The 15,000-nt window shown below is 38.6% G+C and overlaps 1 protein-coding gene across 1 annotated transcript in view; it reads left to right on the forward strand.

The window, feature by feature from the left end:
• LOC138031401 (uncharacterized) overlaps nt 1-15,000 on the forward strand; it is a 70,083-nt gene that overhangs the window by 2,902 nt on the left and 52,181 nt on the right. Inside the window, exon 2 of the mRNA XM_068879100.1 lies at nt 6,960-6,962. Within this exon, the coding sequence (XP_068735201.1) occupies nt 6,960-6,962 (3 nt within the window). The remainder of the gene's footprint in view (nt 1-6,959; nt 6,963-15,000) is intronic.

Consider the following 15,000-nt stretch of genomic DNA (forward strand, 5'->3'; position numbering starts at 1 on the left):
GTAGTAGTTCAAAAGGAACCTAATTTCATAGCCTAAGACCCCTTCAAGAAAGACATGCATGACATCCTGGATCAGTTGCTCGCAAGGGTTAAAGTGTGGTGATTCTAGTAAAACACATCGTGTGTTGATGCCATAGGATTTGGAATAAAAAGCTTTAAGATTCTCAGAGCTTGCACCCTCCAGCTTTGCCCAATGGTAATAGTGGTCATCCAGGTTACGCAGTTCAAATTGATCTTCTTCAAAACAAGTCTGCATGTCCTCAAAAGTGGCCATGCAGTGTCGACATTTACGTTTTGCACCTCCAACTCGTTCTTTAAAGCCTCCGGCCTTTTGACCAGCTAGGGTGTCTGCTAAGAATGCCAGAATACCTCCTCTTAGGTTGATACAACCAGAAGGCAAGGTAAAGGTGAACCCTCTATCACAGCCCAGAATTTTCATCTCATTCACAAATGGTTCCAGAATCTTGTTGAAACTATACTGTGACATAGACACAAACTCTATTCTACAAACAGCAAAAAGGTGGATTGAGTTACGTTTTGACCTAAAAATAGGGTGTAAATTTGCTAGTTGGCAATAAAAGAAACTTAATTTGTGATATTTGTTAGTCATTGGGTTCACAAAGTTGACATCATCATAATAAACCAAAAGAGCAAGTGCTGTTTCATCATTTGAAAACAATGGATGTTCTTGAAAGAATGTGCCATTACAAAAGTCAAAGAGCAAACCCTTGTTGGTACTTCTCTGTGGTCCCGCTAAAACCATTTGTAAAAGTTTTGGACAGCCAAGTTGCAACTGTATCGTTTTAAGCACAGAAATATAAAAGAAGACATCTTCAACCTCTTGTATTTTCCTTTTGTTTCCTCTGTTGACAACTTTTCGCCTTTTCCCCAATAAATGTTTTACTGGTTCCAGTGAGACAAAATGTTAGTTTAGTTTTGGTAAGATGCTTCACTAAAAGCAATGGAAACCAAATTTAACCGGGGGTACAATTGAACCATTTTATATACAACTGAATCAGTTCAGATTTTTGATGTTATCTGGCCAGGCTCAGAACCTAATGCTTACCACATTGCCACATTCATGATTGTTGTTAAGTCTTGTAACATTTGGTGGGAATGCCAGAATATTTGTTTCCTCAGCAGCCTCATCAAAAACATTGTTTATCATTTGAAGGTCTTCTTCCTCAGTCATAGTACTGTTTAGTATGATTCCTACTTTTCTTTTAACTGATCTCAATATCCCATGCAGAAGATGTCTTGAGGCTATTCCTATATTTTGGAGAGCTGTTCCAGTGAGACGATTTTCACTCTTAATCTTATACAAGAACTTTGTTGTAATGACTTGAACAGGGTCATCTTCATCATCATAATCCTTCTCATTCTCACCACCATCATTATAATCTGCAAGATCACAGCCATCACCTGAATCACTTGATGATATCATAAAACTAGAGTTCACTACATCTAGGTGGACACTGTCCTCATTAGACTCCCACTCATCTCCTTCTGTAACTGATGGAACCCCTTAAATGCAAATAATGCATAAAACATGTACAGGGGTTACATAGCTGTAAAGAGTACGCTTGTGAAGTACATGTAGGGGAAGGGGGAGGGGTTTATCATGTTACAAGGCAGCCATCCTGGTGGAAAGAACAATAGGAAGATTTTTCCTTGAATTTTGCATGAAAATAAAAATGAGATTCGAAAGAGAGAAAGTCTTATGTCCTTTTTCGCTAGCATGGCTGCCGTGAATGACGTCACATGCGCATGTGGAGCAAAAAGGAAGTCTGATTTTCAGAGGTGATTCTTATATACCGTCACAAACAGCTACTTCTCTATAAGAAACGACGATAAAAACTCTTACCACATGCTACCGATGTCTCTCCTCCAGTGTCATTCGAACTTGAACACAATAAATATCGGTGATGAGTTGACCTGACATGCTTCGTGAACGAGTTTACTCTGCTGTATTCTTTGTCACAACCATCGAGTCCACAACGAATTTTGAATTTCTGATCCTTATCAAAATGTTCGGAATTGTAGTGTGTTAGTAAAGATGCAAGCAAAAATGCTGCATCTCCATGCCATGTTTCTGACAGCGCCCTTCTGATCTTGGAGAGATTGGACCCGAGTAGTATGTAACCGCTCCTTTTACAAATTGGCGCTCAATCTGTTCCTTCCAATGGTGGTGTTAGGAATTGAAGCTCTTGGCACCTTTTTATCTAAGAAAAGGTTGTACTTTTTAAGGTGATTCCCTAGTATTGCACTGCGCATCCTGTTCTGCGCATAACACAGTGTAAGCCCCGTCCGTATTCAGGCATGGCTAAGAGGCTTTATGGTCAAATTTCATGGCTCTTTGTCTCACAAGTCTCAACGGATATTTCTAAACAAAACAATGTTTAAATTTAACCATAAAGACTCGTACCAATGTGTGAATATTGATATATCGAACGTGGCCAAAAACATTTCAAAATGCCGACCTTTCGTGAGGGAAAGCTCGCTAGAAAGAAGAATGGCCGTTTTCAGAGCACAGCAGTAAAGAGCAAAACAAGAAACGTTTTGGACTCTCACAAAACAAAAAGTCGAGTGATAGCCTTGATAATGCTAAAGAAGATTTAAGTCCGACTGTGAAAGTGAAACCGCGCTATCGGGGAGACGTGTTGTCGAGGGGTCGAGCTTGGTTTGCTTTCTGTTTTCTCCTAAACGAGGTTGGTGAGCTATCTTTTTTTTGGCATAATTTTATGCTCTTACTCATCTTCTTTGCGCTGGAAAAAAATTACAAAAAATTTACGGGAGAAAAAAAAGTTACAGGAAAGATAGTATTCGTAGCCATCACTCGTGGACACAAAATTGTCTCCTCGAGATCACGCACCCGAAGAACATTTGTAGTCAGTGCCTTTTCAAGACTTGTGCCTGTGCCATAAAACAAACATTAAATTATTCCTTTTGAGCAACACAATTCACCTGTTTTGTTATTTCAAGAATTACGTCAAAGCTGTGCTTCCTGTTCGTGCAAAACGTAGCCTGAACCGATGGAATAAACTTGTCCTTGATAGATGAAGGCGCAATGATTAAATGAGTAACTTGAGCAAGTTATGTCTCTCAAACGAGCTTGGTGACCTACTTTTTTAATTGCACATTTCGAGTCACCATAATATAGGGAACAATCGAGAAAAGTTTTAAAAAAATCTTACGACAACTTCTGTTACTAAGGAATCACCTTAACCTACTGGAAGATTTTAAACAGTGAGAAATACATTTATCATACGGAGGGTATTCTATTCTGACTCTGTTAGTTAATTCTTACTATTTTACTCTGTTGAAAACAGAGAAACGAAGATATTGTCACTGTTGATGAGGATGACTCAAAGGGCAAAAGTAATGAACAAGTGAGTTTATGTAACGTTAATTTTAGACAACATTGTGTGGTCTGGAAAACATCAATTTGATCAACAGTTTACACATGTATAAACATCATTCAGGAGCTGCCTTATTGCTGATTATTTGTACTGCCTTTTTTGGCTTTCAGAGAACACCAGAGCTCTTTGAGACTGAATGCTCAGTCCAGCACAGAAAGCAATCAGATTGCTCTAGAAGTTCAGCATCCTTGTCAGTGAAGTCATCATCATCAAATTCTGTTTCCAGCCAGAAGTCTTCAATGTCGAAGTGTGGGAGCCAAAGACAGTCACCTGGAAGGTTCACACCTGATACTGAAACAGTCATTGACATTCAAGAGGATTTTAAATTTCATATGTCAGATGACATACAAAAGTGCAATACAGAAAGCAAGTACCTGGATGAAAATATTTTGCGACGATTCATACGCGATGCTGCAGCTTGCCTACAAGGATTGGTGGGGTCAGAAAGCATTAGTCACTCCGACTTCATTATAGCAGCAACAAAGATTTGTGACACTTTGCCTATTTTACGGGACCCTCGACCAGCATCATTTCCACAAGCAAAGAAATTTCCTTATTGGGTATGCCATCTGTTCATGATTTACATCTTTGTTTTAACCCATAATTCCCTAAGGTGACCCCAATGACTAGTAAAATCATCTGGTGTTAGACTGAGTAAAATCTATGTGTTTCTCTTGGGGCTTAAAGGGTTAAATTTGTTTAGCCTTTGTTTCACAACCAATGGTGGATACTGAGAAGGAAACAGTTGTCATCATAGCTATCTTTTTCTATCATGACAACCTCCATAATTGTTTACTTGCTTATATTTGTGTAAGAGCTACACATAATTATGCCAATTTGGCACCATCCTCTTCATGTTAAAGAAGCGCATCCAGAATCAACATGGATACCAAAAGAGGAAAACAAAGGGAAAGGACAAGCAACCCACGAAGACAAAGAACTTAGTAATGATGAATTGGAAGAACTCAATGCACTTCTGCTCAAAGAGATCAAAGCAAAGAAACCAAACAAAGAAGCCATCAGGGAAATGCAGGTGGCAAGATTTACTTCCAGAAGTAGTCACATTGACAAACTAGCCACAGACAAGACAGTGTTGTCAGAAATCTCTTCTTCCTACCCATTTTTTGCAATACATGAGTGCACGGTAAGTTTGAATTGTAAATTTAATGAGTCACAAAAAGTCATGCACAGTGTTCATACAATTTTAACTTTTTAACTTTTTATCCACTGGGGTATTGAATTGCCACATGTACTATCATATCATCATATATCATATATCATATATCATATATCTTTCTTTACCCTCGGATTTTAGAGTAGCTTGGTGTAGCTAATATCTCCAAGCATTTACCCTCCCAACCATGATACACCACAGAAGACAGACCACAACACCGGGAACTACATGCCCTGCTCTTTGCGACAAGTGTGCGGGTTCTTTTACGTCCCACAGGATTATGAACATTGAAGGGTTATGAGACGGGACCTCCGGCTTATCGCCCTTATCCAAAAGACTAGAGAGTCTAGCCATTTGCAGATGTAATTACAAAGGCAGCACTTTCTCCTCAGTTATTTAAAGACCCTGAGTGTTGGTCCGGCCGGAGTTGAACTCACGACCTCGCACGTGACAGCCCGGTGCTCAACCAACTGAGCTACTGGTGCGCGGTACTTTGCACATGTGGCAGAAAACTTTGCATGCTAATGTCCCAGTCTGAGAACTTGATCCTTCTGGTTGGGGGAAGAAGGGTATTTGCAAGTGGCCATTTGCAGGAGGTATTTGCAAATGGATCACTTTCAGTTCTTTGATGTGGCAAGTATAGTCTGGAGTGTGACACAATTACATGGTGCTAATCATTCAGGTAACAGTGGGCCTTTGCTGAAACTGCACTTTAAATTATTGGCACTGGCCTGAGAGAGCATGGCCTCTGGGTCTGATGACGAGAAAGATACGATCAGTACACAAGTGGAATTGTCTCTGTGCTTTGGTCACCTTTCATTTGTGGACTTTTTGTCACATTGTGTGTGCAGTCCCGTCATGATTTATTCACAACCTTAAGGATGCTAGATAAAGGCTGGTTTCCAAATAGTCGTCCCTGTCGCTAGAATCGTCTCTGTCGCTTGAAAAGAGCTTCCCATGGTGAAAAACGACAGACGCGATTGAAGTGATTCTTGCGATACCTTGGTTTCCATTAAATCGTTTGTATCGGATCAAATGATAAAAAAGACTGGCACTAGGAATTTTTTTGCTGACTAAATCAAAATTTGAATGGCGGCAGTCAATCGAAGAACAAGACTTTTGGCTTGTTATTTGCTTCTCCGTGTTATTTTGCGAAGAAGTAGAGAGAGAGAAAAAGCATCGGTTTTGGGTTCGGCCGATATTCCCTTCCCGACCCAGAAGGCACGCTTTTCACTTTCTTCAGATAACCTGTATAACTAGTGCGAATGTTCTTATACTTCTTCTCGGCTTCCTCTGCAGTAAGACCGAATCTCTGGCCAATCATTTCTCAGGCATTTTCTCTGGTTCTTCTGTTCTTATAATCCTTCGAAAATTTGTTATAAAGACATTCATACCGCTATATTTCTTCCATAAATGTAGAGGTGTTAGTCGAGTTGCTTGCCATCATTTTGAAGCGTGTATATGGACGTGAAGTAAGCAATCATGGGATATGTCCCAACGCTTCTGTCGCTTCTATCGTTTGAACCCAGTTTCATTAAAAATATGCGATTGCTTGAGAGTCTTGTCCGGTCGTCTCTGTTGCAAGGATAGAACTCGAGTCTACCTCGGACGACTGATCGTTTCTGTCACAGGGATCGTCCCGGTGATCGCTAGAGCGTTTCCATATGATCGTCCCTCTCGCTTCCAAAAATTTGAAGCGACAGACACAATTGTAACGACAGGGACGACTATTTGGAAACCGGGCTTAAGGGTAACCATACAGGCTCTCTGCAGTACTTTGGAATCAGGTAACTGGTACAGAGTACTTAACAAATGTCTTATTTGTGTATTTCATGTATTTCAGCTTGTAAACGAACTGGAACTAAGGTGCAAAAAAATAGGAGCAGAGTCTACCAGTGTGTCAGACTTTTTGAAAAACTTGGGAGGAAATATCCCCTAAACTTCTTAACTCTTTTGATAATGAAGAGCTTGTTCCTGATGACGTAAATCTCTCCTCAGGTATGTTCATTTTAACATGGTATTATTAAACTAATGTTTGATTCATAATGGTAATAGGACTGAGTGGAGTCCAATTTGGTCTGCTTAGTTATTTAAAAAAAAACCACACAACTGCGATGGGGGAGACCAAATTGGATGACACGAAGGTCTGTTACCAATTAATCAAGACTATGCAAAGATTTGAAGTGGTACTATGATCAAAAAATCATTTCCTTTTTTTCTGCTGATTTTGAAAGCAAGTTCGCTTAACACCTAACTGGCAAAATTTTGAGCTTTGAGTTTTATCCAAACCCTGTTTATTTTGAGTATAAGTTTTGGATTTCATGGTCCGCCATTACTCACGTTCAAAACTGGCCGATTGGACCTCAGAGGGTTAGATCTAGAGAAAATGACGTCATTTACTCACTAGCTTACAATTTCAGCGTGTGAACGCAATTTATTATAACACATGTTCACTATAATTGGTACTTGTTCAAAATAATTGGGACTAATTGGTGTTAGTGGTTATTGCCTGTTATCACACATTAGTACCAATCAGGATCTTGCATTTTTATCCTCCACAGACTCAGTAATGTTATTTGCTAACAAGGCGATTATAACCAATGAGTGGTTTGTTATTCAATAACAGGATAACAGTGGATAATATTAGTCTATTCCACCAATAACAATCTCTGATGATAACCGACCGTTTATATGAACCCTGCTCACAACATGCAAACATCTTCTTGCCCTGAGAAGATGCTGAAAACCGCAAACACTTTGAATTTATGAAGGAATGCAAGCGTTTGTTACCACTGTAAAGTTATACGACGTGTCATACTTTGGAGAAATTGTATTGAATCGTTATTATCCTGTTCACTGGATGTTTTTCAGTATATAAAGACCGCATCTAAGAGAAAGGAAATATGCAATAATAATAACATGTTCCGTCAAGCGCCGGAAAGGCAAGACCTTATCAGATAGCATTTCAAACATTCCTGCACGCAGTGCTAACTTGAATTGTTATTGTCTTCGATCGTCTTTCTTCTAATCAATCCATTTGCCGTTTATCAATACTGTACGACTTTTTATATTTGCGATGAACAACCAGAATTATGCTGAATACGGCAACGGTTGGTCTAAAAACAAAGAGGTCAAATAAGCTACGTTTGTTTGCGTGCCCACAATGTGTAAGTATATAAGATTACGTGTTTGAAACAACAGATCATCGAATCAGCCATTGCAGACCAATTACAGGCTTGTTAGTCGATAACAGTATAATGGATTTCTCGTTAGCGGATAATGTTACACGGAAACGACCAATAAGGCGATAGAAACACATCACGAGACACCAGATTTTGTCGTAAGAAACGCAATTACCCATGATGGTTTGGCGTGAGCTGATTATTTCAGTGAAACCTTCGGTTTTAGCAGGTCGTAAATGAATAATATGATTTCAATGGTTGTTTACCCGAGTCTGGTACGTCTTTGAAAACACTTCAAGTTTATTCCCTTTTGCGCCAAAATACGATCGTTTGCAGCGAAATCCGCGCTTTGTGCCTAGAACACAGAAACAAGCTGTTGCCATTGAAAAAATCGTTTTGAAATGTCTGTTCTGAGCTGAATTTGTCGATTGATTTAAATGCATCAGACACCATATCACGCTAACTTTAAGCTTTTATCGGTTGAACTCACCTCTGTTGATTCTTGCGAACGTTAAGTCTCTCTCCTTCTCAATATCTAGTTTGCCTTCAATGTCTGCCTCTTCACACAGGTATTTTAATATTTTTACAGTTACTTTTGCATTTTTGTGTCTCTGTTTCCAGTATTTTGGTTGATCACCGTTGATAAGTCATCATACCCGGGCATCACATCACGAGTCTACTTCCCGCCAAGCGAACGCAAAGCCTAATTGTTCGTTCAGAAAACAATCCTGTCCGTGGTAGGGTAGGGAAACAGGCTGTGGAGGGTCGGATGTATGGTGTGTCCCACAAGTAAAAACATGTATTTCTAGTCTACTGAAATATAGCAAAATAGATTTATTCCACCCATTTAATTAACTGTTCCTTTACTTAACAATACAGCTGTAAATTAAATACTTTAATTTTATAAACGAGTGGCACTGAAAATGACTGTAAACGAGTGACACAAGGTGAGATCTTGTTGTTCTTGTTGCATGACAGAGAGCGAGATATACCTGTATACTATTGGAAGGGAATTTGATCCGAGGTCAACGACAATTACATGGATGTCTCCTTCAATTGTTCATGGAATCTATTTTTCTTAGAAATACTTTAGCGAGAAAGCTTGATACTTGTCTTTGATTAACTTAATACTTTGTACGTTAAATTTTCCTGTGCTCTCGCCAGCTTGTATGACCTCTACATTGCGGCGGAAGATGAAGATGGCCTTAATGTCTTGTTTATCTGATACTCGAGGCCAGTTGAAAGAGCCTTGTTTGTTCTTGGACAGGAAGTTCACCCGAACCTTCTTAGAAAGAATTTTTTCCACTTTTCCAATGTAGAAACCCTCTTTATAGGCGACGGCAACCCATTCATTTACGTTTAGTTTCTTGTGGTCATAATCATAAAGAAGAAAAAAACAATTTGATTATTATAATGCTTACAAATTCATCGGTTTCTGGTTTGCCGTTTCCTTTTCACTGTGGGTAAATGCCCGGCAGCCGGGAAAGGTCTCCTTAAATGCCCAACAGTCAGAAATTTCTCTAGAATTTCTGGGAAATAGCTCATTCCGACTGTCTGAAAGTTTTATATCTTCGTTTAGAATTGCCAAGCGATTATGGAAAGGAAGGTGGCGTCGCGGCTGACCATTTAAGCAAGCTTGGGCCTTGTACGAAATCACCATATTAGGGTCTGCGCAAACCATGAAATACTGAGTGGGTACACTAGAGCGATAAAGGTTGACCTACCCATTCGTCTTTGTAGGTCTCTCTTGTTCTTTCCTTTGCTACTACAGTAAAAAGAGAAAGACGACTACTGTTATGGGGAGTACACAAACAAGTATTTCTCCAAAAAAATTTGAAACAAATGTAAAGCAAAATCTATAATCACGCTTGCGTCATGGTATGCAGATGACATTTTAAGATAAAAAAGTACGTTTATTCGGTAACGGGTATGGTAGTTTAGCGGGCTGTTTAAGACAAGAAAATATCAGCACAAATCAGATTAGGCACAACTATGTTTTCAACGTATTAAATGAAGAAAAATAAAAAGAAGAAAATTATTACCGTGGAACTTCTCCGTTCATCTGAATGGCTGGTTTTCTTTTTGTGCTAAAAAACAAAAGAACAGTATTACCATCCTAAATCATTTGAGGTTTAGGTTGCCCATGTGTACCTTTCGAGATTAGCACAGCCTGTAGTGTTACCTTGTTTTTCAAATCTCTTGCGTCCTTTCTAATCGTTTCAGCCACTGTTATTAACTCATTTCTGACTCAGAGGAAGAAACCTTTAAATACAAAACATATAAAGGCCAGTTAAAATCATTTGTTCAGTAATGGCTGAGGCAAACTAGTCATAATTTATTTGCCGACTTTCAGGAAATCAGTGATGAAATTTTCTTTTTTCACGAATTTTTATTATAATCAAATGAGACTTTCCAGCTTTCTAGAATTCCTAACTGCTGTGCTAGTTTGCACAAGGCCGGTGAGGCGGATTTTACGCCTAGGTTTAGCTACTGTTCTTCGTGTACCTACTGAAAAATTCGAGTGTCAAGTATTTATGAGTCAATGAGTCAACGAGTTATTGCAGTTAATTAAACCATAAAATGAAAGCTAAAATTTCAGAGAGTGCTTAGGCCTAATCACTGAAACGATGGCTTAGGCTTAATCAACAAATTATTGCTATATTGACTGTGAGTCCATTGACTCATGACTCATTGACTCATTTGACTCATAAAACATGCGTTCTCGAAAAATTCTAGTTTCTGTTATTTTACACTTAGCAGGTAACATAGATATAATACCACTAAAATAATTGTAAACAGTACTTTAATACCTCCAGCAAACTGGACGATTGACTCGATTCACTTGATTCTCGCTCTGCTGCTTTTCTTTCTGCACAGTCAGCCTGCCAAATTAAGAAAGGCATTTGATTATAAAGGGCAACCTAAGCACTCTTGAAAATGGAAACGGGGGCCTCGTGGTCAGGGTTACGCAAAGTCTATTGCAAAAACTATTGCGGAATCGGTCGGGTGGGTTATAATTATAAGCTACTTCTATACCTTCGAAAGCTTTGACAGAGGCATGTTGTCTTCGCTGTCAGGATCTGATTCAATTTCCTTTCGACTTGATCCATCTGGCTGATCTGAGTCATCTGTAACGGATGGTGAAGTCTGTGAAAAAAATGCTAAAACAATCACGTACTTTGTAGTCGGCTATCATACCGTTTGCACAATGTACTATGATTAGCATTCTCTCGTTCACTTTAATTTTATTACCATATTCCTTACAATAGTTCGGCTATATGCAAACTACGCATACACCTTTTTTTTATTTATTATGGAGAAACCAGACGAGATAACTAACTGAAAAATAGTAAGATGAAAGTGAAAGTTTGACTGCTTTTTCGATCGCGAGAACATACCTTGTTTGACAACGTTTTTGACATCTTGTCGTCCTGATCACTTGGGAAACTGTGATGCAGAAAACTTAGGCTCAAGTTGTTCTTTTCTGCTACCAGGTTGTCCACGTCAGCTCTGTATTGACTAAATTCCTGTTCATGGCAACAAAATAGAAAGAAATAGAAGCCTTTTATGCAGACGGAAATCTACTCTATCTAACGAATGGGACCAGGGTAGCATCCGACTGGTGTTATGGAGATTGTAGGTTCGATTCCTGCCTGGGACTCTGATTTCTTTTCAGTTGTTCTTTTGCCGGTTGCCAAGAAACTAGCATATCTCCATATATAGTTCAGTTATGATGTTCATCCCTAGTCAGCATAAGTAGTAATCTAATTATCATAATTTCAGGAAAACAAGTTCACGAAATGTGGCGTTTGCGTGGCTTTAAAACTTTGTCTGCAAGGGACAATGGACCAAGATAAGCGAAGAAATTTGGCATTTAAAAGAAGGCTTCATAACGAACAACAAATGTACGTAATGAAAATCTCTCAATGTTTTTTTTTTTTTTTTCACAACGTTGAATGTGTTGAATGTGAGTACATTGGGTTTTGGGAGTCAGCCAAGTTTCGTTATATCCGCATATTTTCCCTGTAAGTAGATGTAGATTGACTGCTGTTGCTACGTTATTATCAGACACGCGTAACTAAGGATCTAATGAATTTTCAGGCGGTAAATACATCGTACGAATGGTTCCAGAAAAATGCTTATTTGTTTTTAACTCAACCTCTTAAAGGGCCGAAAGACGGGTATATTACGCAAACTACTTGAAAGCAGAACAACAACCAAGGCGTTATCTGTCGCTAATTCTTGATGGCATGGACCAATCGAAGACAAATCTACCCCATGCTAACTGCCTCTCTAAGGTAAGCTTATTGGAAGCAATGGTATCACAGGGAGCAGAGGAGTCCTATTTGACCGTATTTCCAGTTAAAATCAAAGTATAATTGCAAGGCGAATCTTCAAACCACATACATATTACATAAGATCGTGTTACGCTGTTGTCACGCTTCTGTTGAAAGCCTATCTGCGACAATGGCCGGAAAGCGAAGTACGCCGCACCCCACCACAAAGCCATATTTTCATGGAAACCGCTGGTCACTGAATTAGTCAAGATCAGTCTTATCTCAGGTCTTCTTTCTGCACGAGACACCACCACTGATAAGCCCACAGTCATTACTGTTTGCTGCTTTCGTCTTGCGGATAGGATTTCAACAGCAGTGTTGACAGGTACAGCAGTGTAATACGATCGTTTGTTTGTAGTTTGATCACGTAGGGTGATTCAAATCAACAAGATAGGACTCCTGCTCCCTGTGTGGTATTACAGAAAAAGTAAGATCAACGCCAAGCTGGCGTTTATCTTCCTTTTTCTGTAATTCTCGTCACTGGAGACTGAAGTTAAATATGGAAAAAGTGAAACTGACCACGAGTGAATAGCCTTTAAGACCGTGAGATAGTGTCTAATGCTTGAGTTTGTGTTTTCAATTAGGATGAAACATACCATTTTTTAAGAACGCACATCACTGGAGCTATTTCGCATGGAAATGGACGCTTCTTCAGTTTTATTGATTTGATGAGATGGCCGCATGACTTTAATCGTACACTAAATGTCTTATTACGGATCTTTATGGAGCTTTCCGAGGTACAGTATGAACCAATGACATTTATGATGCGCAAATTGAAAATTTCAAATAACATTTAAAACTAGAAAGACGATAAATTTAATAACAACTCAAAAACTATTTCAAAAATCATTCCAAATTTGTTAGGAAGGACGCTTGCCACCATAGCTCTTCCTTCAGATGGACAATTGTTATCGGGAATGTAAAAACAGATTTATTCTTGGATTCTGTGCGCTCCTTGTTGAAAAACGCATATTTGCAGAGGTGAGTAACTTCTAATTACTTAGTAAGAAATCAACCATGAAAAAGTTAAATTTTTCATCACATAATTGATATCTGATCCAAAACTTCAAAAACAAACCAACGAAACACTGCAACTTCTATTTCTGAACCTGTCTTGAGATCAACTTTTGTATTAAAAAGAATCAGTGTTTCATCTTACAGGTTCAACTGTCTTTTCTTATGGTCGGACAGACCCATGAAGATGTGGATCAGGTTTGTGATCACACTTGCATATTTCTCAGTCTTTGTTGCGGCACAAAAATATTTTATATATTGTGAGCTAATGATAAGGAAAAGATGCATCCAATGATAAAGAGAAAATGTCTGAAAAAAAAAAAATCCTATATATTTTGCTTGATTCCCGATGCTTGTTTTACCTTATTGTTACATATTTTCGTGGAACTTAAATTCGCGAAATGGAGCTGGCATATTTTGCAGGACTTAAATTTCGCGATTTTGCAAATAAAAAGCAACCGTTCAATAGGAAAAACTGAATTTCTCGAAAATTGTCAAAATACTGATCTTCGTTAACGAACAGTTCGTTTCACAATTGATACAATCAACTTTTCATAGCAATAGCTTCCAATGACACTGAACAAAACCATGTAACAAACCGAAATTGAAAACAGTTTGAAATGTTTCTCTGCAACAAAGCAGAACTATACAATAGTACATGACACCGTCGGTATTTGTAAACTTATAAAGATGTGCATGAAAATTTTCTGTTGGAATGTCTTCGAAAGACTCAATAGTTAACCTTACTTTGGCCTTCCATCAGAGGCCGGCACCGACATCTTTTGCTCAAAGCTTCAAGTATAAAAATATCTGTGTTTTTTGTCTATGTCTGAGTATACAATTTGTACAACATGAAAGAAAATACTTCTAAAAAGGTAACAAGAGCAAATTAAAATGTTAAAACAATTTTGAGAAAGAAAAGATACTCACGTTCTGAAGACAACGCCAAAATGAAGCCTTTCACGTTCGGGCGAAATGAAGACGACTTGACAGACAACTCCAGAACGCTTACCAGAACAAACATTTACTTCTGGTCGCCATCACCATCGCAAAATAGTCTGGTGCTTAAGTTCCCTACTATGAAGGAAGGTGAACGGGGACCATTTTTCCCGAAACTTCGTGTACATATTAAAGACAACAACAGCTCACCTCATGGTACGTTTCATCGATTTTTATTTCCATTTTCTTGCAAACTGAATTTCCAGACCTAAATTTCGCCTCATATGTTCTCTATATTTACCTATGTGGCACACACAGTGAGCTTGGGTTACCTGTGGTGTATGTGGCTAAAAAAGTGAATACAAGTTCCAGGGAAATTGCAGTAAGATCTGTTTTAATGGATGGAATTATATCTGTTGTTTTAACTACATCATGTAAGGTATTTGAAATCAGCCAGTAATCCAAAGGACAAGAGATCATTGGGGAATGTTGGCTCCACATAAAACTTTTTCTTTCAGGGTTCTTGACTTTCCATGTATTAACAAGATCGAGCTCTTCTTGTAGACTTTCAATTGTGGTTACAACAGACCTCCTTTCTTATCAAGGATTGGATTAAGAGGACAGGTAAAAGCTCCACCTATAATAATGTTTTCTTCTTCATCAAAGTTATTTTTTTGCAGGGTTGTGAGCAGATTGTTAATAAAGTGATGTCTTTGTTAGGAGCATAAACATTAATCAAAACATACATTTTATCGTTAATCTCAGCCTTTAGTATGACATACCGTCCCAAAGGGTCAAGACTTTTGGAGTGGATTGTACAATCAACACCCTTTTTAACAAGAATTGCCACCCCACATGAAAAGAAGCTTTCATGGGCCATAATAATCTCACTTAAATCTGATTTCTGTTTTCGACACCAAGTAAATGTCATTTTCC

This window comes from Montipora capricornis, chromosome 14, assembly GCF_036669925.1.
Source record: "Montipora capricornis isolate CH-2021 chromosome 14, ASM3666992v2, whole genome shotgun sequence".
In the NCBI taxonomy this organism is placed as follows: Eukaryota; Metazoa; Cnidaria; class Anthozoa; order Scleractinia; family Acroporidae; genus Montipora; species Montipora capricornis.